General features: G+C 36.4%; 2 protein-coding genes and 2 long non-coding RNA genes across 4 annotated transcripts; 1 reads left to right on the top strand and 3 right to left on the bottom strand.

The window, feature by feature from the left end:
- The first annotated feature begins 453 nt into the window (after positions 1-453).
- Positions 454-7,248, top strand: LOC113304587 (phosphoglucomutase, chloroplastic-like). The gene is made up of 22 exons (XM_026553728.1): positions 454-819; positions 907-972; positions 1,072-1,116; positions 1,420-1,512; positions 1,605-1,657; positions 2,236-2,287; positions 2,370-2,438; positions 2,737-2,805; positions 3,410-3,532; positions 3,612-3,664; positions 4,363-4,441; positions 4,530-4,594; positions 4,679-4,746; positions 5,268-5,386; positions 5,476-5,550; positions 5,641-5,756; positions 5,908-6,049; positions 6,144-6,225; positions 6,309-6,355; positions 6,466-6,543; positions 6,614-6,719; positions 6,876-7,248. The coding sequence occupies exons 1-22, from the start codon at positions 580-582 to the stop codon at positions 6,941-6,943; spliced, it is 1,908 nt and encodes a 635-aa protein (XP_026409513.1). The 5' UTR covers positions 454-579; the 3' UTR covers positions 6,944-7,248.
- A 79-nt stretch (positions 7,249-7,327) lies between these two features.
- LOC113305288 lies at positions 7,328-10,638 on the bottom strand. The gene is made up of 3 exons (XM_026554359.1): positions 10,626-10,638; positions 9,871-10,406; positions 7,328-8,627 (listed from the first exon to the last, which is right to left on the bottom strand). Exons 1-3 carry the CDS (start codon positions 10,636-10,638, stop codon positions 8,544-8,546), a joined length of 633 nt encoding a protein of 210 aa, XP_026410144.1. The 3' UTR covers positions 7,328-8,543.
- Positions 10,639-19,771: 9,133 nt separating this feature from the next.
- On the bottom strand, positions 19,772-20,511 carry LOC113304090. The gene is made up of 3 exons (XR_003338042.1): positions 20,122-20,511; positions 19,928-19,993; positions 19,772-19,795 (listed from the first exon to the last, which is right to left on the bottom strand). It is a non-coding gene; the product is annotated as an uncharacterized LOC113304090 (long non-coding RNA).
- A 702-nt stretch (positions 20,512-21,213) lies between these two features.
- LOC113303370 lies at positions 21,214-23,947 on the bottom strand. The gene is made up of 7 exons (XR_003337439.1): positions 23,741-23,947; positions 22,868-23,009; positions 22,396-22,524; positions 21,764-21,859; positions 21,573-21,647; positions 21,395-21,452; positions 21,214-21,325 (listed from the first exon to the last, which is right to left on the bottom strand). It is a non-coding gene; the product is annotated as an uncharacterized LOC113303370 (long non-coding RNA).
- Between the last annotated feature and the right edge of the window lie 486 nt (positions 23,948-24,433).

Below are 24,433 nucleotides of genomic sequence, written 5' to 3'. Positions count from 1 at the left end.
ACCGCACAAGGAGAATTGTTGTAGAGCCTACGGCCCATGAATGTGCGGCCCAACTAGAAGTCTAGGATTTTCTCTTTACATGCGTATAAATGATATCCATGTAACCTGATTACTTCTCTACCTTTTTGTCTTCTTCTCTATAATTCTACCGCAACAGCGGCAAAAACTGTGCCACCAAGCAGAGTCCCTGCGGCGTAGCTAACCCTCCGCTATTAAGCGGTTTTCTTCCATATCCAAGAATCGCATTTGCAAAGTCATGTGGATTGTCAAAATTAGTTTATTGGGAAGTCCCCTAAGACTTGTCTAAATGACAGAATGGGTCTTTAGACCATTTAACTTGAACCAGTAATTCTGGTCCGTCCAAGGAAGAGATAAGAAGAATAATAGTACCAAGAATAAGCATCTGTTTCTTAGGAACATGTGGCAGCAGTCCATAGACATAGAAGTACGCGAGATCTCCTCCTTTTCATAACTTCACTCTCACTCAGTCACGTTAAAAAATAAAAATAAACAACAAATACCAGAATACCTCGTTTTTCTGCTGCTTCTCCTCTGCAACTCCGAAAAAATTTAACACCCATGGCTAGTGCCGTAAGATTAGACAATGTATTGTTCACTAAACTATCATTTTCATCATCTTCATCAACAGTAAAATCTTCTTTTAATCCTTTGAAATCAAAATCATCTTCTTTTAGTTTTGGAAGTAACAGAAGAACATGGTTGTCCTCCTCCTCATCGTCTTCCTCGTCAATTTTTGTTGTTCAGGCTTCTTCTTCTTCCTCGTCTTCAACTACTGTTGTTGATCCTCAAGGAATCAAGGTTTTACTCAAAGTTGTGTTTGATTTATTTTTTTTATTTTTTGGGTTGTGTGTTTACTCTGACATTTTGATTTTTGGTGGTGATTAGATCGATTCAGTTCCTGCGAAACCAATTGAAGGACAAAAGACTGGAACTAGCGGTTTGCGTAAAAAGGTTTTCTTGTTGTTGTTGTTGTTGTGATTTTGTTAAGGTTTAATTCACTATAAATGTGACTTTGAGTACTGATTGGAGTGAGTGTATGTTATTTTTTAGGTTAAGGTTTTCTTGCAAGAGAATTATTTAGCTAATTGGATCCAGGTAATTGAGTTTTTGTTGTGGTTTTTCTTCTTCCAATGGTGTATTTTGGTTTTTGCAATGTGTTTGGTAGAATTTGCATGATGTTAGAGTGAAAATCGTTTCTATTTGGTCAGGCTGATTGTAACAATTTGGTTAGCTTGTGATGGCGAAATGGTTTTGAAATGTCATAACATTTTACAGCCATTTTATCAAATGAAAATGAAAATTGATGTGTTTTCATGCCCATTTTGGCTGGATACTATGCACAGACATGAATTTATGTTTCCATGAATGTTGATCTTGTGTTCTTTTTTGGAAATGTAGGCATTGTTTAATTCTTTGCCACCAGAGGATTTCAAGAAAGGGGTGCTGGTGTTAGGAGGTGATGGTAGATACTTCAATAAAGAGGCTGCACAGGTGTGCATAAATTCATCAGTATTTTTTTTCCTTCATTTATTATAATGTTATCTTTCTTGTCTGAGAATTAATGATGGTTCAAAACAATGCAGATAATTATTAAAATTGCAGCAGGGAATGGTGTTGGAAAAATTCTAGTCGGCAGGTGTGCAGTTCATCTGAATTAATGCTGTCTGTTCAATGGGAAGAAGAAATGTGGTTACAGATTTTTGCTATACTTATTGTCAGAATTAGTGTTTTAACAGTTTGTCTAGAGGACATAGTATAGTTTAACTTTCAAGAGACGGCGATAAGGATATCATATTGCAACTTACAAACAACATTTTGATGCAGTAACGAGTCTTTTGTGAATTTAGACACAGATGATTTAACATGAGTAGATCTTATAACGTACCCTAAAAACTTGCAAAGCCCCCATTCTGCATAACCTACTGATGTTTTTCTGCTATATGGTGTCTCACTTAGACCCGGTAATTTTTTACTCAAAAGTCTAGTATCAAGTAGGTAGCTAATTAGGGATTAGCGAGCATGTGTGATGTCTGGATGCCATATAACACTAGAAAGATGTGAAGAACAGCAACTCCATAGCCAATTTCTTTGCAATTTATGTTTTCCGCTGTTTGTTTGTCTTTTGTCTGTTTCATCTCAGTTTGCGCTTTGCAGTTATGTGATAGTTGATGAAATCTTACAATGGATAATTAATACCAAATATCTTTGTGGCAGGGATGGCATTTTATCAACACCAGCTGTTTCAGCCGTTATACGCAAGCAGAAGGCAAGCTAAGCTTTTCAATTCTCTATACTTCATCTCTCCTTTTGTGGCTAAATCTCATCTGCTACTTGTATCTCTATGACAGGCCAATGGTGGTTTTATAATGAGCGCAAGCCATAATCCTGGTGGACCTGAATATGATTGGGGTATCAAGGTGACTGAATGTGATATCATCTTTCAGATTTAGAACAGTAGATAGGTGGTACAGTTGTGGCCTTGGATATAGCCGCCCGCATACACAAGACCAAATTTAAAAAATTACCTCACAGACAGAAGTTGGTGTCTGGGAAGTGTTTTTTGTTTTTTTTTGTAGCCTGTAGTAGTCCCCGGGACTCCAGCTCTATCTACCCAATGAGACTTCCCATGGATTCGTGGAATCCCCTAGGAGTTCCTCCTTTAAAATCCCTTGAGGTTGTATAACTAAGTGTTATTGTTTCATTTCTGCTTTACAGTTCAACTACAGCAGTGGTCAACCTGCACCTGAATCAATCACTGACAAAATCTACGGGAATACTCTTTCTGTATGTATCTACACATCTTTGACTTGTTGATCATTCTCTCTCTTTTATTGTTTTGATTTGTTTGTAGATAGTTCCCATTCACTTCAGCTTCTAGCTGAAACATATTCCATCTCATTTTACACATAAAGCCTATAGTGCATGCATGTGATTGTCTTCTGTTGTTTTTCTGACATAAGCAAGACTCCACAGCACTATAAAGCTTATCTAGAGTCATAATTTTTTGGGAGATTCTGGGTGTCATGAGGGATTTTGAGATATTATACTACAATTCAGATTCAAGAGTGTACTTACATCAGCATATAATGTGTCAGTTTGCGTACCTCAGTAAACTTTTTTCTAGAAAGAGCTGATCTTAGGAGTCAGGAATTGTTTAGGTAGATATCCCTGGGCAGGGAATTTGTTGGGAGTGGTTTCATCAACGAATACAACCACGTGCCCTTGCCGTCTTTGCAATTACTATTTTTTTCATTGGGTCAACCTTATAATTAAAATGGAACATAAACAAACCACTAAAGTTACCAATAATGGCATGAGCAAGCAACACCAGTTGTCTTGTTGATGATGAAAAGCAATTGATTTCAAATGCTGAATATCATATTCACAGATTTCTGAAATCAAGACGGCAGCCATTCCTGATGTTGATCTGTCTCGTCTCGGAGCTACAGAATATGGGAGCTTCAGCGTTGAAGTGATAGACCCTGTTGCAGATTATCTGGAGCTAATGAAGGTAGCTTATTTTAAAAGAAACTTGGGATGGTATTTACCATTTTGGCCAACTGATTGCTGATTCGGCGTTATATATGCAGGATGTATTTGATTTCCCGCTCATTAAAAGTCTTTTATCCCGGTCAGATTTCAGGTATGCAATATTTTATCCAACAGTTGTACCATGTAGTAGGATTTGTGGTGGTGATTGTCATTATAAATCCAGAAATCTTAGTTATAGACAGCAATTTTCTTTATCTCTCCTCTGCTTCGTTTCTAGTTTCTATATTTATGGGAATTAAAAGGAGAGGTTTTCTATTTTAGAGCTCAATGGTTCAAATCATGTTACTTTTTATGTGCCTTTTCAAACTTAGTGATTATATTATATTGCCTACTATATGAAACTAATAGTATTCTATTTACTTGACAAAATAGTGCTATGTATTCCCATGGAAGTTCTTGTGAAGACGACAATAATGCTCTCAAGTCTTATCATCTGAACCCCATAGAGGAGTTTGTGATGGCAATTTTACTTGGTAAAGTGTTTTAGGAATTTCTAACTAATAGTTAGTAGTTAGCCCTCTTGATATGCTACATTCTCCCAGAAATACCGGAATGTGATTCTAATGTTGCTTCTATCTTTAATTACAAACCCACTTATGAAACAGTTTTATTCTTCTTAATATTTCTGCTCCAGTATATCTTTCTGCTCTTACAGTCTTACTTCAAGTCTAGTTCCTCAACTATTAGCTTGAGTTAGCACTAAGACATCTCTGTGTTGCATTTTCTTTTTTTTCTCTTTTTGCATCGTACCTTCCTGGTTTGTTAGTAATCAACTGTGCAACCTTTCAGGTTTATATTTGATGCCATGCATGCAGTCACAGGAGCTTATGCAAAGCCCATTTTTGTGGATACACTGGGAGCCAATCCAGTATGTTCTGGATCACCAATTGTCTGTAACACATATATTCAAATTATTGATGAAGTTGTTGATGATAGCTGTTAAGTGCATTCTGTAGGATTCCATTATCAATGGGGTGCCACTAGAAGATTTTGGGCATGGTCATCCTGACCCTAATCTCACGTAAGAAAACCAAACTGTCATAAATTAATTTTTCTAATAATTTGTATACTTATATAGTTTGATTTAGCCATTTACTTGAAACAGGTATGCCAAGGAGTTGGTTGATATTATGTATGGGGAGAATGCTCCAGATGTTGGTGCAGCAAGTGATGGTTAGGCCCATTATCATGCACGTTTATTTATGTTGGTTACTTGCACTGCCAGATTCAGCAATCTTGTACTTCAGAATGTGTCCAAATGTTTCTTTTTATTTGCATTTTAAAATTTCCAAACCATACTAGAGTGGATGTGAATGAGTTAGAACAGAATTTAGTTCTTGGCTATCGGAATGCATGTTCAATGGAACGTCAGCTTATATTGTAGTGTTTGGGTAGGTTGGTGTTTTAAACTCAACATAACGACGCGTTTTAGTTCTACAGACTCCCTGAATAGTTGGAATTTTATTAGCAATCATTCATTCATAAGTTTTAAATCTCATTACTCGAATACTTGTCTGCTGAAATTGTTTCAGTGTCTCCTGTGTGTCTCCTTCTTTCATCAGTGGTAGCACCATCACCCTGCTGGAGCCTTTTCCATCATATTGTTTGCATATTCCTCTAGAATCAATAAGTCAATTCTTTAATTGGAAGACTCAACATTACTGAGCACCAACCAATTTTTCTCTGTTTTTAAGGTGATGGTGATCGTAACATGGTTCTAGGCAATGGTTTCTTTGTTACTCCTTCAGATTCGGTTGCCATCATTGCAGCCAATGCGCAGGCTGCTATTCCTTATTTTAAGAGTGGCCCTAAGGTAGTATAATTGTGCATCTTTTCCTTCTATATTTTCATGTTTTTTGGTTTTGAGGAAATGAATATGTATCTGTGCATACTTTTCTATAGGGTCTAGCTCGATCTATGCCTACAAGTGGTGCACTTGATCGTGTGGCAGAGAAACTGAAACTGCCATTTTTTGAGGTGTGATAACATAGGACCCAACTTGCCATATAAAGTACTTGACCGATTTTGTGCTTGCATTTCATCTTAGACGAGCCTTGCTGGATTCAGGTACCTACTGGTTGGAAATTCTTCGGGAATCTTATGGATGCTGGCAAGTTGTCAATTTGTGGAGAAGAAAGTTTTGGAACTGGTTCTGACCACATCCGTGAGAAGGACGGAATATGGTAAAACATTGTTTTGGAACTCATGAAATTAATTGAAGAAAAATCAAACTTATGCTCTCTAAGGTTTCTGTTTGCTTTGATTGCCAGGCCTAGTATCAACTTATCTTTTGTAGTTTCCAAACCTTGACTTAGGTCGTCAAACATTTCGCAGGGCTGTGTTAGCTTGGCTGTCAATCATCGCGTACAGAAACAAGGACAAGAAGGCTGGGGAGAAACTGGTGTCTGTTGCTGATGTTGTTACAGAATACTGGGCAACATATGGAAGAAATTTCTTTTCTAGATACGACTACGAAGTAAGTAGCATTGAATTTTGATTCCAAAAAAATCGCTTATCGTAGTTCATGGCTTAAGGTATATTTAAGTTTATTTGATTAATATATTGTTTAGGAGTGTGAATCTGAAGGAGCAAATAAAATGGTGGGCTATCTTAGAGATTTGATTTCGAAAAGTAAATCTGGTGATAAATATGGTAAGAGCACTGTCCTGAACTATTTAATGTATTCTATATTTTCACCATCACAATATCCTAATTGAATGTATTTCCAATCTTAGGGAGCTACACTCTCCAGTTTGCGGATGACTTTACCTACACCGATCCTGTAAGTCTTTTTATCAGCAAGAGCTTGGCTTCTTTTATGCTTTTTGGTTCTGCAGATGTTGAAAACCTTTACTAAACAATGAGTCACTGATATTTTTTACAATTCTGCAGGTGGATGGTAGTGTAGCATCCAAACAGGGAGTTCGATTTGTTTTTACTGATGGATCAAGAATTATATTCCGCTTATCAGTAAGTCGCTGGATCATCCAAGTAAATTTCTGCTTTTTTAAATTAGAAACTCAATGAACTTAATTTGCAGGGAACCGGTTCCGCTGGTGCAACCGTTCGAATTTACATCGAACAATTTGAGCCAGACGTTTCCAAACATGACGTGGATGCACAAATTGCACTGAAACCATTAATAGGTTAATTGCTCTTCCTTTCTTCCAAGTACCTTTATTTTTGATAATTTTTTGTTCGAAGTACCTTTTATTCTGATAAATTGCTCTTCCAAGTATCTAATATAATCATGCATAAAGTGATTCTCAGCTTCCCAACACTGATTTTTTTTTTCTTTATAGATTTGGCATTATCAGTTTCGAAGTTGAAGGAGTTTACAGGAAGGGAAAAGCCAACAGTCATCACTTAGAAGAAGGTCCTTCGATTACTTTTTATTTATTTATTGATAAAAATAATGATTACATTACTAAGCAAACGTAAAAAAAAAACAAGGTTCAGATTACAGATTCTGGCGATTCAGTATGTTCATCCAGTCTATCAGATCAAATTTGATTTCCTGGGTTATTCTTGACTAGTCTAGCAAAATTATCTGCATACTTGTTAGGTTTCCTACTAATAGAAACGGAATTTAGTGACTGTTGGAACCAAGTTGCCCTTTTTGAAGTTTGAGAATCTTTAGCTAGATAATCCATTAAAGTTTTGTCATTGAATTCAGATCTTGAAAGAGATAATTCTTGGTTTTCCTTGGATATTGATTTTTGAGATCTTGCAAGGCTATCTTTTTGTTGTAAGGAAGCAAGTCAGGCTCGATTTCGTCGATCTGGTTTCAAAAGGCTTGGGCCCAGGCTTACGGGCCAGGCGTCTCTCTGACCTGATAACTGGTCTCGCCTCTCCACCCAGCTCTATCAGCAGGCCCCTTCTATTGCCAGTTGATGGGAATAGTGTCTCACGTCGACTTTGAGATCTGATCTGATCTTGGGGCATTAGGATATAGTTGAAAGACAGGTTGATGGCCCAAACTCTTGTGGGTTCACAGCACCACCAAACTATTATAGTGTAATACCTTCTCACTAGCAATGTAAAATCATTTCGTATAAAAGGATATAACAATGAGTTAGCCTATTTCAAAGGGTTTAACATTTGTGAATTTGCTACAGCTCAAATCAGAAAAGCCGAGAGAGTGAATCTTGTACGCTAATCAGGAAGAGACGAATGGTGTCTACGCCACAATGTAGTACATATTCGTTCTCTAGTCATTGCTCTTACAGGCTTGCCAACCTCGATCACGTAAACTGCAAAAAGTAAGAAAGAACAAAATACAATAAGGGCGTAACTTTTGGCAAAGATCATAAAGGAAGATGCAAAAAGAAAAAGATTCGCAAGAAATAACTTACTAATTGCCCATCCACCAGTGCAACTATCATGTAAAGTCGCATAAACAAGCGCTCTCTCAACCAAACGAATGGCCTCATCTAAAGCTCATGTCCATGTGCAAGTTTCCTTTTGACAAGATCTGTTCCGCAAAATGCTCGCCAGTTCCCGAGCAGTAGAATGATTGGGTGACATCAATTTGATTGCAGTCATCGACAAACGAGATGCAAGGAACATATAGACCAATGTAGTTAATATAGGATACACTGGTACACTGATACCGGTTTGTCTCGGCCGGGGACCGGTACACTGGTACAACATTGTATCGGGGAGATCTCGGTTTCAAATATCGGTGCAATATCGTTCTAAATTTATATCCATAATTTTTATTGTTTCACACAAAATAGACAAGATAAAAATATTGAGCTGTAAATACAATTAAGATACTTAAATATATGATGATGATGAGAAGATGCATGAACTGGAAAAGACAAATGTGCTGCAACAATAATCAATTCTCCTAATCCCAAGTCCTTCTTCTTGAGTGAAAAGAAGAACTGCTACTGCAGTGCGTGATGCCCAGTGTAAAGGAACAAAATCAAACTACAAAGTAGCCCAGAAACCCAATTTCAAGGAAATCAAATTTCCAAGATGAAACCTGGTAACCCGGAGACCACACCGTGTTGCAGATATGGAGGCACTTCACTTCTTCTTTCCTGCAGCTAATTACTCTTTGAATATCAGATTTAGGTTTAACCAAAGAAAAAAAAACAACATAATCAGTCTTCTGTTTCTGAAAACTGAAAGGTGTAACATCCAATTAGACGATTACTGCACAACATACACTAACTACAAACTCACAAAATTGCATCCATCAGTGAGAAAATATACTAAAAGGTCGAGTTCCATCATATAAAGAAAACCAAAATCACAGCAAAAAAATAAATTAATGATCAAAACCCCAACCTCTTGTTAACAGTCGTACCATCAATTGAATCTCGCCATTGACATTGAGAAGAAGAGTTTCTTCGGCTGAGAAGAAGGGTTTCTAAAAATTGTTCTGAGATTTAGGAATTTTATCCCTTCCCTTCATAAAATTCCTATATTGCCCTGATATTTTGTGTATATCTGCCGAAATTATCCCATACCGGAAAACCAGTTTGTATCGTTTCGTGTATATCGGCCGATATTATCGGCAAAATATCATATCGCGATATTCCTGTTACCATTTCGCTCTAACACTGGTACCGATAATATCACCGATATTTCGGCCGATACGGGCGATATTGACTACATTATTATAGACCCTCCTAAAATACAGAACATAACTTAAGATAACTAGAAGCAGAAGATACATCTTTTTGTGGTCTCTAATCTCTATGTAGTTGCCCATGTATCACATGATGGGCTGGCTCGAAAGCCTTTATTTATTTATTTTGTTATTATGGGCTCCAAGCCTATTCTTCCACTTTTGCCTACCCTAAAATTTTGGAGAATGCAGAAATACCTGAGAGATGGTGCTACCATTATCATGACCAAAGAAGCAAACTCACAACTAGCAACAGACATAACAGGCACAGTTCTCAAAACAAAAACAAACAAACAAACAAAAAAACTAAACCATGAAAAATGGATTTCATGCAAAGGACAAGCTCAGGATAACCAATCACTACAGACATGCTCAAGACTTTATAATGAAACGAAAGCTGGATTGCTAAAGAACAAGGGTTAAAGGGACCAACATCATGAATCTATCCTACAAAGTATAGCACACAAACAAGATATTATTGAGCTTCGTATGTGAGCTTATATTTGAAAACACTAGGCACCATCATAATAGCATTAAGGATAGAATCCATCATTTATGTGAGAATAATAACATTATAATTGATAATCAGAACCAAAACAGTAATAATAATACTCGGAATATATAGACAAAAAGAAAAGAAAAGGACAGATTCATACCTCTAACTGGTCGAAGGCGCCAAGAATAATTCCGGACTCCTCATCGTGGCACGACTTTAGTTCTTCTTTCAAGAAATCAGCTAGTTCACTAACCGTAGGTCTTTTAGCTCTCTCGTTCTTAACATATCTAAAACGCCTCTTCAACACGCCAACTGTGTTACTCAAAGTCTTCCAAGACCCACATATTCCAACACACATGTCGTCGAGACCATGAACCTTATCAGCTTTCAAGTTTAAGCCTTTAGAGTTATTTCTTGTAGTAAGTTTCCCATCAGCAGCTACTATGATGAATCTATTCGTTTTTAAGGAAATTGATGTTCCATGGCATAGAAAGACTTCATCACTAATGAAACCTGAGCTCTCATCAACTCCCGCAAGAAATTTTTGAACTTCTACCTGGAGGGCAGGAGCCAATGAATCTTGTCCACGGAGATTATGAATCAACTGTAATTCTTCAAACTTCTGTGAGACTTGAAGGGTTACTTTAGTGTCAGCACCAAGCCAGCACTCAGAATAACAGAAGTTAGCGATGTTTACTAACAAAAATATCAAAGCAAATGCACAGTACTATTATGGTCTACCATAATCAGTGTATTTGTCAAAGAAGCATGACTACCTCAAGCCAAATAAATAAATCCAGAGTTCATGACATAATGATATTCCATATGAATCCAAACAACTATTTGTGCCATACTTGCTAAGAACACTTAGTAGTTATGTGGGATAAACCATTATAGTTTGAATCATAACAGCACCATCAACTGTCATTCCAGGAATATGGAGAATTGCGTTACCACCGGGAAAAAACATAGACAAACCAATATGCAGATACTTTTCATTGAGAAACCTTATGAAAATACAAATTGTGCAACCTCAATCCTCTTTCGATTAATCCTCTTTCGAATTCTGATTAAGCAGACCACTTTACATATGGCACAAAATGTTAGATGTGGAACTATGCAAAACAAGGGCCTTATGTTATAGTAAGTAATATAGTAAAATGTGACTGAGATAACAGGAAAAAAAGAAGAAAAAAGAAAGACTTACTCAAGTACTCATCCGCGGCTTTATCTAACCAATCATATTCCTTTCCATCAAGACATCCGTGTACTTCCATCGGCAGGTTAGCTAACTTTGGGTTTAGGGCCTCTGACAATTTTGTTCCAAACTGCTTTTGCATAATGAGAAAATGGATCAGACAAGGAGAATATATGAAGTTATAATATAAAGAAAGATTACCAGAGCTTACTTCTTTATCAGATAGCTGAGATAATTTGCACGCTAAGACTATGGGTGGATGAATTTGGTTGTAAGTTGTTGCACCATACCACTGATTATCATCCTCCAGTAATCGACCTAACTCCCTGAGGAAACATTCCCAGTCTTCAGGGCTGCCTTGAATTCCAAGAGCATCATAAATGCAGCATCCGTAAGTAACATGACATAATTTCTGTTTACGCACGTGAACGACATGCACAAATATGTATGTATGAATCTTGTATGTGAAAAATACTAGAACCCCCTACTATATGGGTTCAACCATATACAAGCCCCACAAAATGGATCTTACACCCTCAACTCCACACTTTCCGTTTTTGATATTTCTAGGCCCAGAAATATTTTTTTTGGGGCCTGGTTTTCAATTTTCCCGGATTGCTGACGTCATCAGGATTTTTAATAAAAGTAAAAATACCGAAATTAACCTTCCCTATTTATAGACGTTTTATACCTACCAGAAACTGAAAACCAAATCAGATTCAGCTCTTTCTTCTCTCCGCTCTCGTTCAGAAACAGAATTGGAGATTTTTCTTCAGACGAATTCGTGAATTTTGATAGTTTCATACTGATTTTCGTTAATTTGATAGGAAGAAAACGAGAAGAAGAACAACATAAACGAGAAGAAGAAGAAAACGAATTTTCTCTCAATTCGTTGAGGTGTATTCGTCTGTTTTTCAGATCTGACGAGATAGTGAAGCTGCATTGATGAACAACAAATAGGTTTGTTCATTTTTAGCTTTTTTGTTGCTTGATTCACTAGTTTTGTCATCGATTTTTTGAATCTCGATCTTCTACTGATTACGATTTTTGTTCTGTTTCGAATTTGTTGAGTCTGAGAAGAGGAAGAAGACAGTTGGGAATACATAAATCAAAATAGGTACGAATTGTGATTTCGATTTAGTTTTCAAATTCAATTGATTTTGATTTTACCGTTTCGATCTATTTTTGTCACTTTTGATACTTACACATGTTTTTGTTGATGCTTACACATGTTTGTTTGATACTGAGAAGAGGAACAAAATAAACATTGTTTCAGAAGAAAGAAAACAACAAATCTAGGTAAGAATTTTATGTTGTTTTTGATTTCAGATCTGTTTTCAAATTTTTTTTTTGAATTATTTTGTTGTTCTTTCATGTGCGATCTGTTAATTTGTTGTTTTACTTTTTGTTGATACTGAGAGAAGTATGAAGAAACAATTTTGTTTCAAAAAAACAACTTCAAATTGATTTGTATACATGCTGTTTTTTTTGTTACAGTATGTGTAACTTGAGGTTACACATATATATCATGTTGTATTTTAAGCATGCTTAAAGAAGATGCAGATGTTTTTTAGTTGCAGCATGTGTAAATTTATTTTACACATATATATCCTCTTTGTATTTTTAAGCATGTGTGAGGAAGATGCAGATGTTTTTTTAGTTACAACATGTGTAATTTTAGTTTACACATATATATCCTGTTGTATTTGAAGAATGTGTAAGTTGAAGTTACATATATATGTCCTGTAACATGTTTTATTTGTAAACAATTGTATCATCTGTATCTTTTACTTATATTTAGCTTGCCGCATAGAATATACTTCTCACGAGGGGGAAACGCACCCGAGTGAATTGCGTTCGTTTTCAAATTTTGATATTCTTATTGTGTATTTGATATTTTCAGGTTGTCATGGCTGTTGTTAGTTGCGCTGCTGTTAGTTGCATTGCTGTTGTTCGCTACTTTTCTGATTTCATTACCCTGCGTGTTAATACTGATATCAAACTTGATGAGTTTAAGGAACAAGTTTGCAAGGAATGGAAGCAGTATACTCCACTTGGTATTACTTTCTTCTTTCGAGAAAGTGGGAAAGATTTTCCGCTTGACTGTGATTTTTCTTTGCAAGCTCTTATATCTATCACAAATAGTAAACAGAAGACCAGTGTTGATATTTTCTTGCAAAATGTTCCTCGTGTGGCCTCTTCCTCTAGCTCTAGGGCAGATTCTTCTATTTCTAATGGGTCTAGTAGTTCGTCTTCGTCCACAAACAATCTTACTGTTGCAATGTATTTGGAAGATAAAAGTAAGCCAGCGAAACCTTTGTTATCGGATGGTTGGCCCAAGGTTCTTGGTGATATTGGCCATGTGTTTGTTGAAGGAGTTAAGCAAGTCAGGGTTGCTTTTACCAAGTATCGTCTTCGCACTGGTTTCCAAATGATTGTAACTCACAATGAGCGTTCTAGGTTCACGGCTAAGTGTGCAGATGAAAAATGCGGCTGGAAATTCCATGCAGCTTCTATCGATGAAAGGAATGAAATGTTTCAGGTAGGTTTTCCGTGTTCTGTCATCTAATGCTTAGCATATGTTATGTTTTTTACAGTATGTGTAACTTTGGTTTACACATGATGTTTTTGGCACCATATTGTGTTTTGGTTGAATTGTTTATATTTTGTATGAATCTCTTCAGGTCAGGTCTTATAACCCTGAGCACATTTGTGGTGCTGGTGGACGCAACTTGAACCAAACTTACTCCACCAGCTTCTCGTCTAGTTTGATTGAGGAAGAAGTTCGCAAAAATCCTCACAAGAAGCCCAAGCAAATTGCTGCTGATTTCCAGACCAACTATGGGATCAACATGGAGTACTACCAGGCATATAATGCTAGGGAAAAGGTTTATGATACGATTTATGGCGACGATGTCAAGTCCTACTCGCACTTGGTATGGTATATTGATGCTATAAGGGAAACCAACCCTGGTAGTGTGATAAAGTTTGAACGTGAAAATAAACAGTTCCAGCGGATTTTCATCGCATTTGCTGCATGCATCAAAGGGTACCGGTTTTGTCGTCCAATGGTATACTTGGATACTACTTTCCTGACTGGTACATTCAAAGGTTGCTTGATGGCAGCTACTGGGATCAATGGTGGTAAAGGTATGTTTTTTCTATGTGTTTTTTTTTTTATGAACAACTTCAGTTGACAAATAACTAACAGTTACACATGTGTAACTCTCAGTTACACATTACTTTACTCAGTGTGTAACTAAGAAAATAGCATCTGTAACCTTAAGTTAAATATTTGTTTTAGCATGTGTGAAACTTATTATTCTTTCGATTCTGCACAATTTTTTTGTAGGATTTTTCCCCCTTGCTTTTGCACTAGTCGATTCTGAGACGATCGACAACTGGGAGTGGTTTTTAAGGAATTTGAAAGAAGTTGTTGGTGATGGGAGGCCAATCACCTTCCTTTCGGATCGCCATGAAGGACTCTTGCAAGGTGTTCCACTTGTTTATCCAGATGGGTTCCACAGCTTCTGCTACTATCATTTGACGAAGAATATACCCATCACTGCAACAGATCCTAGGTACTCACTTGTGATGGACCATTTCCGAGAGGCGACATACGCACTCTCACCTGAAAACCATGCGAAAGCCATACAGAAGATTAGAGATTTGAACTGCGATTGGGTGGCTGATTACATCGAGACAATCCCACCTGAAGCATATGCGAATGCCTATTTCAAAGGTTGTCGGTATGGACGAACATCTAGTACTCTAGCAGAATCAGTCAATAGCTGGGTTCTGGTTCACAAGAAGATGCCTGCATCTGCTCTTCTTGATCAGGTTAATTGAGTGTGTGTGTGTGTTTTGTTGTCTTTTTATTTCATGTTTTGTCACTTTATGCATTGATGAGTTTTTTTCTCCTTTTCAGATTAGGAGGAAAATAATGTGTTTGATGGCGGAGCGTCGTGAAATTGGTGCTAATATGATGACTCCATTAACCCCTGAGTATGAAGAAAAGCTTGTGGCTCTTCAAGATGAAGGTTTGGCTTGGGAAGTATTGGTTGCTAGCCCTACCGTGTTTGAAGTTATTAGTGAAAGGTCTCACATGGTGGACCTCGAACACGAGACTTGCACCTGTCAAAGGTTTGGTTTCTTATGCTTTTTTCTTCTCTTTGTATGTTCTTTTGTTTAAGAATGTGTATATCCACTTTACATTAGATATATGCATGTGTTAATAATAGTTACAAATTTATTTTATATGTGTAACTTAAAGATACACATCCTGTACATGCACCTGTAGCTAGCTAATTTTGAGTGTTTTATGATTTGTATGTGCAACTAACTGATTTTTGATTTGTTTTTTGTTTTCTTCCAGGTGGCGCGTATATGGTTTTCCTTGTGCTCATGCTCTTGCAGCCATACGCAAGATTAAACGTGAGGCTATTGATTTCATTTCACCGTATTTTACAAGCGACTATTTTAGGAAGACTTATATGCATGCCATCCAACCGATTCCCAACTACAACAGGCCTGTTGAATATCATCCAGACGACACCGTCAACCCACCTACCGTGAAGAAGCATCCAGGTAGACCACCAGGGAAAAGGATTATAAGTAAACAGAGAAGAAGGTGAAGAGGAAAGTTCATTGCAGCAACTGCAAGGAAACAGGTCACAACAAGGCAGGTTGCAGGAATCCTCGGAAGTTCACACCCCACTAGCTTGAGCCTAACAAAATTCATTTCTGCAACTAATGATTTGATTGTTATTTATCTTTGATTATTTGTTTTTTTAATTTTCTTCATGTTGGTTTTCATGGACCAAACGCTTTTATTTTTCTTCAACGTTGATTATGTGTAAGGATGATTCATTCAGATTTTGTCAGTTCACAGTTGAAATGCGTTTTATTCTATTTTTGATTTATTGTATACGTCTGATCAGTGGTCAAATGCTTTCTGTAACTTTTGTTTACACTCAAATATATGGATATGTAACCGGAAGTTACACTGCTGTGATTGCATGTGTAACATTAGCTTACACATGATAAATGCTGGTGTAACTTTATTTTGATTTATTGGACAATCCGATCAATGGCTTGTGTAACTTCAGTTTACACTCAAATATATGGATGTGTAACATTAGCTTACACATGATAAATGTATATGTAAACTCAGGTTACACTTTCTGCATCAAATTAAGATGTGTAGTTACTTAACCTGTTGCATACTTTCTGAAACCTGTACACACAGCAGTAGTAGTTCTAACAAGATAAAAAATTTAATTCAAAGAATTTCAACCCAAAAATATTTTGCAAAACTAAGAACTGCTAAAATCTACTAACTGACGAAATTTAAAAGTTTCTAACAACATATTTTCCAAGTCTAACATCTGTTTGTGGCTAACAACATATTTGCGAGTATAGAATTTTTTCTAATCCTAATGACTGCTTTACACATCTCTAGATGGATCCGAAAGAATCTTGTATAGCATGCTTCCTCTCATGCGGTTCAGCTTGTCAGTCCACCATAGCATCATAGTTGAGGTTAATTTTTTGTCAAGTGGTTTATTCTTCATCCTGATCTTCATGTAATTGCATACACATGGAAGACAGTCAGGAATTGTACCTTGTGGGGGCGCATTGAGATTCTTGGCATTTTCATTCATCCCAAGAGCAAAAGGACAGCGTAGTCTGAGTTCTGTAGTAATTGCAAATGCATATTTCTTGGCTTGAAGAAGGTGTTCACCCTTGAGTTCCTTAACGTTTGACGAGTTCATGTAGGACCAAGGATTAGAGCTCCTCAAGTCATACTCCAGCAGTGTGTAGTGTGTGTTGTTGTTGCACATTGGGGCGAAAAGTCTGACTGCATCGTTCTTGTACTTGACATACTCCTTCGCAAGCTTCGGAATCCAAAATTTCTTGAATTCTTCGTAATCCTTCAAGTAAGAGATCTGCAAAAACCATTTGGAATGTCAAACTCACATTTTTAATCAAAAGTTACAAATGAACAAGTGATTATGTAAACAGAAGTTACACACAGGGCCTTGGGTTTTACACTGGAAAAAAAATCTTGAGTATGTTATCATAATCTTACCACATATACTACACATTATAAATGCAATAAGATTTTAAATATATTGAAGTACTTACGTATGCTTTTGGCGACAGGAATATCGCTTTGTCATACTTGCTGTTAGAGTTCATCTTTGTCTTCAATCTGCTAATGTAGAAGTCGATGAATTCTGACTCCAAATAGGATTCTTTCTTTGTAAGCTGTAGCATTAGTTCTCCAGATATATCAAACATCTGGTTACCATCTTCGTCGCATTCTATCCCAAGCAATGTCTCTGCATTACAAAGAAGTAAACTATTATCAATCAAGATAACAGAATCAAGTAGTAAAATACAACAATCAATAACAGAATCAACCTACTTGGAGTCAAGCTACTTACGTTTCGGATGAGTATTGAAATATTCAAGCACTTTATTCTTTTTCTCGCCTTCCAGCCTTTCGATAACTTCTGAACCTTTCACATCGTTCTCATTGTTCCATCATCTTCTTCAGCAACCTCAGCCATTCTATCTTCTTCTACTTCTGGAACTGCGGCCATTTCTTCTTCATTACTTTCTTCTTAATCCTCTTTGAATTTCTTTGATATTGTTAGATCTTGTGTTGGGATTTTTCTATTCCTCAGCACACGTTGTTGTATTAATGATGGTTGCCTTTCTCTTATTGTATTTGCAGCTTCCTTTAGTAACTCTCCTGCAGGTTTTGGAGTTTTTTTCTAATCCAAGGCTAAAAACGTTTTCCTGCGTTGTAGCTGCACAAACAAATATAGGCAGAATCTCAGTAAAATTAGCACATGTATGTAACTTAAAGTTACACAAGCCAAAATAATAATGTATTGTATGTAACCTCAAGCTACACATGCCTTTTACAATGTGTAACTTGAAGTTACACTTCCATTACAAACAAAACATAGAACGGAAGAGTGGTTACCAGTTGAGGTAGGTTCTGCATTCTCCGTCACTGCGGGTCCATGTTCAGTTTTGTTAATGTTGCTGACGATCTCATCTATCATTTCACTCACTTCAACATTCATCATATCATCAGGGTTAGCTCCTAGTTGGACCAAACTGTAGGTCTGAGCATTGTCAGGCTGTGTTTGCGGTGTTGTCAGTTATCACACATGGAGTCCTCAAACTGTGTTGAAGCAGAACTGTCATCAAAAGTTCCAGGTGTATCCTCATTGACTTTTGCAGCTACACATCATCACCTGCCCCATCCACAACTCCACCATCTGCAGCTTTCTTCTGTGCCTCATCCGTAACAGGTGTCTCTTCAACATCTTTCTTCTGCTCCTCATCAACATTATTTGTAGGAGTGGGCTTTTGCTTTGCGACAGGCCTTTTCTTTGGTGGAGTCTTGCAAGTTGTCACACTCTTCATACTCGAACTATATGTCCTGAGTGGTCTTTTGTGCCCCTTTGCAGCAGTTTGAGCTTTGTAGATTTGATATCGGTGAAGTATTTGCTGTATAAAACATTGTCAGTCAAATCACTAGGACAATAGTACTTTAACAGCTTCTGACCCTTTCTGCTTCCAATCCTCTGCATGCAAAATATACCAGCCAGCTTTGCCGGTGTAGACTCTATAATCTTATCATCAGCAAACCTGAATGAACATGGTGTCTCACAATCCATGTCAAAGCAGTTCAAGAGCTTCAAGACGCCGTGTTTGTTGGTAGTTATCTGTCTTGTTGTAGTTGGTACAGTTGTATCATAGTCATCGTAATACATCATTACGAGTTCTCCGTAAGCAGCTCTCCTAAGATATCTTTGAGCCCTATCAGTCAGTCCTATAGGCTTTATCACCTTTACTAAATCCTTTACTGCATTCAACGACTGCCTTAGGTTTCCTGTACACACACACAAAAATAGCATGAGTCAGTATGTTGTGTACTTATCAAATACACTCGTTTTTAACTACAAAATGAAAATCATGTTACAAACTATGTGTATTTGCCAAGTACACAAACTGAATCATTTTATTCTGTGTTGTGTAACCTTAACTTACATGCATATGAAGGTTATGTTATTATGCATGTGTAACTTAAGGTTACACAGTCAATTGGCAAGTCAGTGATTAGATTTTCAATGTGTATCTTATAGTTACACAACCACTTTGCAAGTCATTGGTAACATCTTGAATGTGTAACTCACAGTTAAGATGTGCAACTACAAGTTACACAGCCACTTCTGCAAGGCTCATTTGTATGTGTAACTACAAGTTACACACTCAATATACAAACCACAACATAGTGGTGAGATTTTGAATGTGTAACTTAAAGTTACACAGGCCCTTGTTTGCGTAGTTATACATTCAAAAGCATCACTTACATTAGAAACTTTTAAATTTCTTCAGTTAGTAGATTTTAACTACAAGTTACACACTCAATTCTAGACATTCTACAAGGTGTAACTTTAACTTACACATGCATATTAATGAGTAACTTCAATTTACACAACCAATTTTCTATGTGTAACTACAAGTTACACATCCTAAACACAACCAATTTTTTATGTGCAACTACTAGTTACACATCCCTAGGCAAGTCAGTGGTGACAGGCTCACTTGGTATGTGTAACTATAAGTTACAATCAATATACAAACCACAACACAGTCAGTGGTTACATTTTGAGTGTGTAACTTATAGTTACACATGTCCTTGTCTGTGTAATTACATATTCACAAGCGTTATATGAGAAATAAACATGAGACCATGACAACAATAGTTTTCACAACTTAGTACCTGTAATTGTATCATCTTTTCTAGGGGGATTCATTTTTCCTTTCACCATTTTATTCCAAAAGAAATTTGATTCTGAATCTGCAGTTGATGTAGTAATAAAATCAAGTTAGTTGATTGCAATTCAACTTAGAGTTTCTAGGGTTTTCAAACAGTAACATCTCAGAAATGAAATCCACTAAATCAATCAGTTATATCACATCCATGACTTACCTTTGTTTCTATTTAATCAGTTATTTCATGGATTTTATGCACAAACGATTGTTCTCCTTCTCCGATCTGTAAAATTATCAGTCATAATGAGTTATGTTTGTTGTAATCTTATTACAAACCCTAGTTCAGAAATTTTCGACCCACGAATCAGTAACAACAGGAATCAAAACTAACAGCTTCAAATCAAAACTTACCTAGTGATTAATCGTCGGAGTATTTCATCAACAGGAAAGTAACAACGGCGAATAATGAAACTGAATCTGAAACTGTTTCTTTTGATTTTTTTTGGTTTTTGAATCTGAAACTTTTTCGATCTGTTTCTCTGATTTAGGGGTTAGCAAATGATGAATAGTTTTTGATCTCGATCTTTGTTTTGGAACAGATTTCAGGAAGATTTCTTGATTTTTTCGGTTTTTTTCTAGATTTCTTTCTGTTTCAGGTGAGTGAGATTTGTTTTCTCTCTCCTTGGAAATGAAATAATGGCGTCTGAACGAGAGAAAGGTAGGTGACGTCTCTTATATACTTGAGGCTAATTTAGTCTTTTCGCTTTTATTAAATTTATTTTTTAATTCAGGGCCTACTAATAAAACTCTTTTATCTAGGGGCCTCATATTATGGGTTATCCATGGGTTGGGCCTGAGCCTAATTTTCCCATCTTGTATTTGATTGGAAGACGTAGCCTCTCTTCCTAAAAGAAGATAGTTACCATGTCTTTGACTTTTGTCTCAAGATCTCCATGGCAGCAGCATAGTCACATAAACGAGAAAGAAGCATATCCCCCTGTCAAGTTAAGGTTGAACAGAAGCAACACGGAACTTATTATAGGTACAAATTCCATCCCGAAGCAAATATTGATCTACAGCTCTACGATATGCATTGATGCAACACACCAGATTGAAGTTCTATTATGATATTTAAGATAACAACCTTCCCCTGAACCTTTACACCATATATTTATGCCCAAACATGGCCGAAAACAGGAAACATAACTTTGTCTGTTTTCATATTCATACATTCATAATCTATATGTCTGGTTTGATAAACCCTACGTATGCTTCCATGTATAAAGACTTTACATCCACTTTCACGTGGATGGTACTAAAACAGGGAAAAACTTAGCTATCTTAGAACTACATCTAACCTTAAGCAAAAAAAAAAAATGTAAAAAATGAGAAAACTTGAAATAGCATTCATAAATACTATTTATTTGTAGGCAGTAGCAATCCATCGAACTTGACCAACTTCAAATTTCAGTAAAAAGAAGAGGACTTGTGACAATACCTTTATATGTAGCCTATCAACTTCACATATTAGAAGTGTCGTACCCAACATGGATAGGACTTCACGAGCATGATCGTACTTACCCTGTTTGCGCTACAGAAACGTATACTAAAAGGGCTGCAAAATAGTTAAACAGATATTAGCATAGGCTGTCCAATAAATAAAAGGAATAGAAGAAGTGCACACCTTCTGGTTCATCCAAGTTATGGGTGGTCGCATGCTTCTTGACCAAGTGAGAAACCACCTACACCCAAATATGCAAAATGAAATGGTCATGTTTAATAGAAAATCTCTAATTGAATGCTGGACACAGTCTTTATTCATTCATAAAACCAACAAAATATGGTCGGGTTCATTAGCAAACCTGTAGTTGAATGCTAAAAACAGCCCACATCAGAAACTTGTCTTCTCGAGAAAGCTTGTACATTTTTAGGCAGATCTGTCTCAAACAAACAGATGACCAGAAATTATGAACACAGAAACCAATGACATGGTTCTTGCTTTTCTTAAAATACAAAAAAGGAAAATACTTGAGGTTATTGAACATCGTCTCACCATAAGTTGATTTACAAACAAAGAGCCCCATCATCAAGTCCAAATCATGGGGAACTTCCACACAAGCATATTTGTAGAAAGTGATTGCTAAGTCGTCTGGAAGGTGTATCAAAAGAAGATGAAGAAATTAAATACAACAACGCAATACAACTACTTAGACAAAATGAGCTAAAAGAATTTCTAGACTTCTGGTATAGCTAAGAATGTTAAACCTAATATTGATCTGTGCCAAGTATCAGTCACATCAAAAGACCTAGTACCTAGATCGGCATATGAAAGGGATATTACTCAAAATTACTTACAATTATGATTCCATTCCAGATGAAAAATTGGAATTGGTTTGGGGTTCTAATCCTACTGGAAAAACTACAGTCAGTTTAGGATTATATTTCCAGTTGGAATACTAAAGTTCAATCTTGCTCGGAATGACTCATACAATAGAGTTTCTAGTCTACAAATAAATACATATTATAATATGTTTTACCCTCTAAGCGATAACAACTGGAGTCGCAGTTAAGTTTTTCTAAACAAAATTTGGTTTAGAAAATTTGGAGGAGATACGCGAGTATGTTATTTCGATTGTGTAACAATTTTACAGGCATATAACAATTTTAGTGCTACAAGCTACTTACTGCGTTCCAGAAGTTGGCAAATGGTCTGGAAAATGTTTAATACATTGGGAAGAATCGATTTACCAATGAAAATTTTCTCCTTAGCTTCTAAGCAAATAGAAATGTTGCGTACACAAGAGCCTTGAGTACCTAATTAATAAGGAACGGATACGAGGATCAGGAATAAGTATGACATCAGAATAAAAAAGCATTGAAAACACTTAGAACTTCACATGTATTGAAGAGAAATTGAAACGCCTAGAAATATGTATAACATACAAAACAAGATACATCATAGATATATTTTATGTGCATCAAAAAAAAACAAATAATAATAATAATACACGAGCATGTTATCTGATTGGAGAAACAAAAAAAACAAAGTTTCATAAAAGGGTATACTGATACTGACTCAAATTGAATTTCCATGTACAGTGATTTCTGAATAAATCATTAAGCAAACAAAAAATATCTACAGAAAGCCAGCACATACCAAGACTAGTGCAGAGGATGGATATTCAGATTCTAGCTCCTTGAGGAACTTTAGAGCTCCAATGAACTGGCGAGACTCCATCAAATCCTTCGCTTATTGAATACTGTTCTCTAGCATAGAACTCGCCATTTCCAGCTTTCACCTGAAGTTAGTGGACAAGCGTATTACTTCCTTTTTAACAGGATATTTTTTGAAACTCCATCTCCATGTGGTCATCCAGTAAAATTCCAGAAGTGAAGTACAGATGGCTTCATGTATCAATCACGAGTAGATCTGATGCAATGTGTAAATCCTTGTAAAGTTCATCATTAGTAAAAGAGGAAAAAAATGGCTAATCATCCCAGATATGATGCAAGCAAGAAAATTGGCTCCCTATCCAATATAGGATGCATTCGAGCCAATGAGCAAGAAAATTGGCTGCCTATCCAATATAGGATGCATTCAAGCCAATACACAAGAAAAATTGGCTAATGATCCACTTCTTTTTATAAACCTAGGATATAAGTAAGCAAAGTTATAATCCCCTGAAGATTCTTTCTATCAAGAAAGAAAGTAAACCACCCTAGGGCAAGGAAACATATCCAGAAATACTCGTTTACAATGGTATTGAGCTGAATCAGCCCCTGTGAAACAATCTTGGGTCAGTTCAGTAGCCAACCCATAGGAATCGCATCAGAAAAAACAAGAGAAATACAGATGCAAAATAAGGAAATAAATTATCAATTCATGCCCCAATTCCCTTAATTCCGATTCCTGGTATTTTGAAGCTGTTGGAAATTGGTCTAAAAAACTCAGCTGAAAAAAATTTCACCACCAAAAACCCCACATTCAAGCATTGGTTTATGTAATCAAAGAGGGTTAGAGGATATGTACCTTCTTACGAATCCAAGGGCAGCAAACTTCACCAATCGAATTTCTTTGCTTGAAGTTTTTGTCTTCAAACACCAAAGACTGTTGCTATGAAAAGCTCTTGTAGCTTTGTTCGTGAATACCCGAACCTTTGTTTCTGATCACCAGGTCGTGGTAGCTTAGAGGAGATTTTGAAGGAGAAACAAAAAACTAATCTTAAGTAGAAGTGTAAACACCTTGGGGTTTTAGAAGTGCTGTGAGCTTAAGTAGTTGTCTTTCTGCTCGTCGGGCCAGTGTTTTAAAGAGGAAACCTTATATAGGGTCTGTTGGAAACACCAGAGGGGCTTACGTCAAACCTCGATAAATGAATGTTCCATAAATGAATAACCTCGTCAAATGAATAATTTTTTACGTTCCCGATTTAGGCCAATATGATAAATGAATAACTTCGTTTAATGCATTAATAAATAAAAGAATTGGATCCTTAGAGGCACTGTAGAACTATAAACGAATAATCACTAAATTATATTTAAAAATATATATAAGAATAAACCCAAATACATAATCAAAATTTACATAAAAATATATGTAGGAATGAACTAAAAAAATTCATCTATTGTTGATTTTCTTTTTCTTCCACCCAAACCAAAAAGAACCGCATCCTTAATTTTATGCAATGCTTGCACAATTTCTGGAATATTTTGCTCGTGTTGTAGC

The sequence above is a fragment of the Papaver somniferum genome, chromosome 8 (genome assembly GCF_003573695.1).
Source record: "Papaver somniferum cultivar HN1 chromosome 8, ASM357369v1, whole genome shotgun sequence".
In the NCBI taxonomy this organism is placed as follows: Eukaryota; Viridiplantae; Streptophyta; class Magnoliopsida; order Ranunculales; family Papaveraceae; genus Papaver; species Papaver somniferum.
This window is presented reverse-complemented; position numbering and strand designations above follow the sequence as displayed.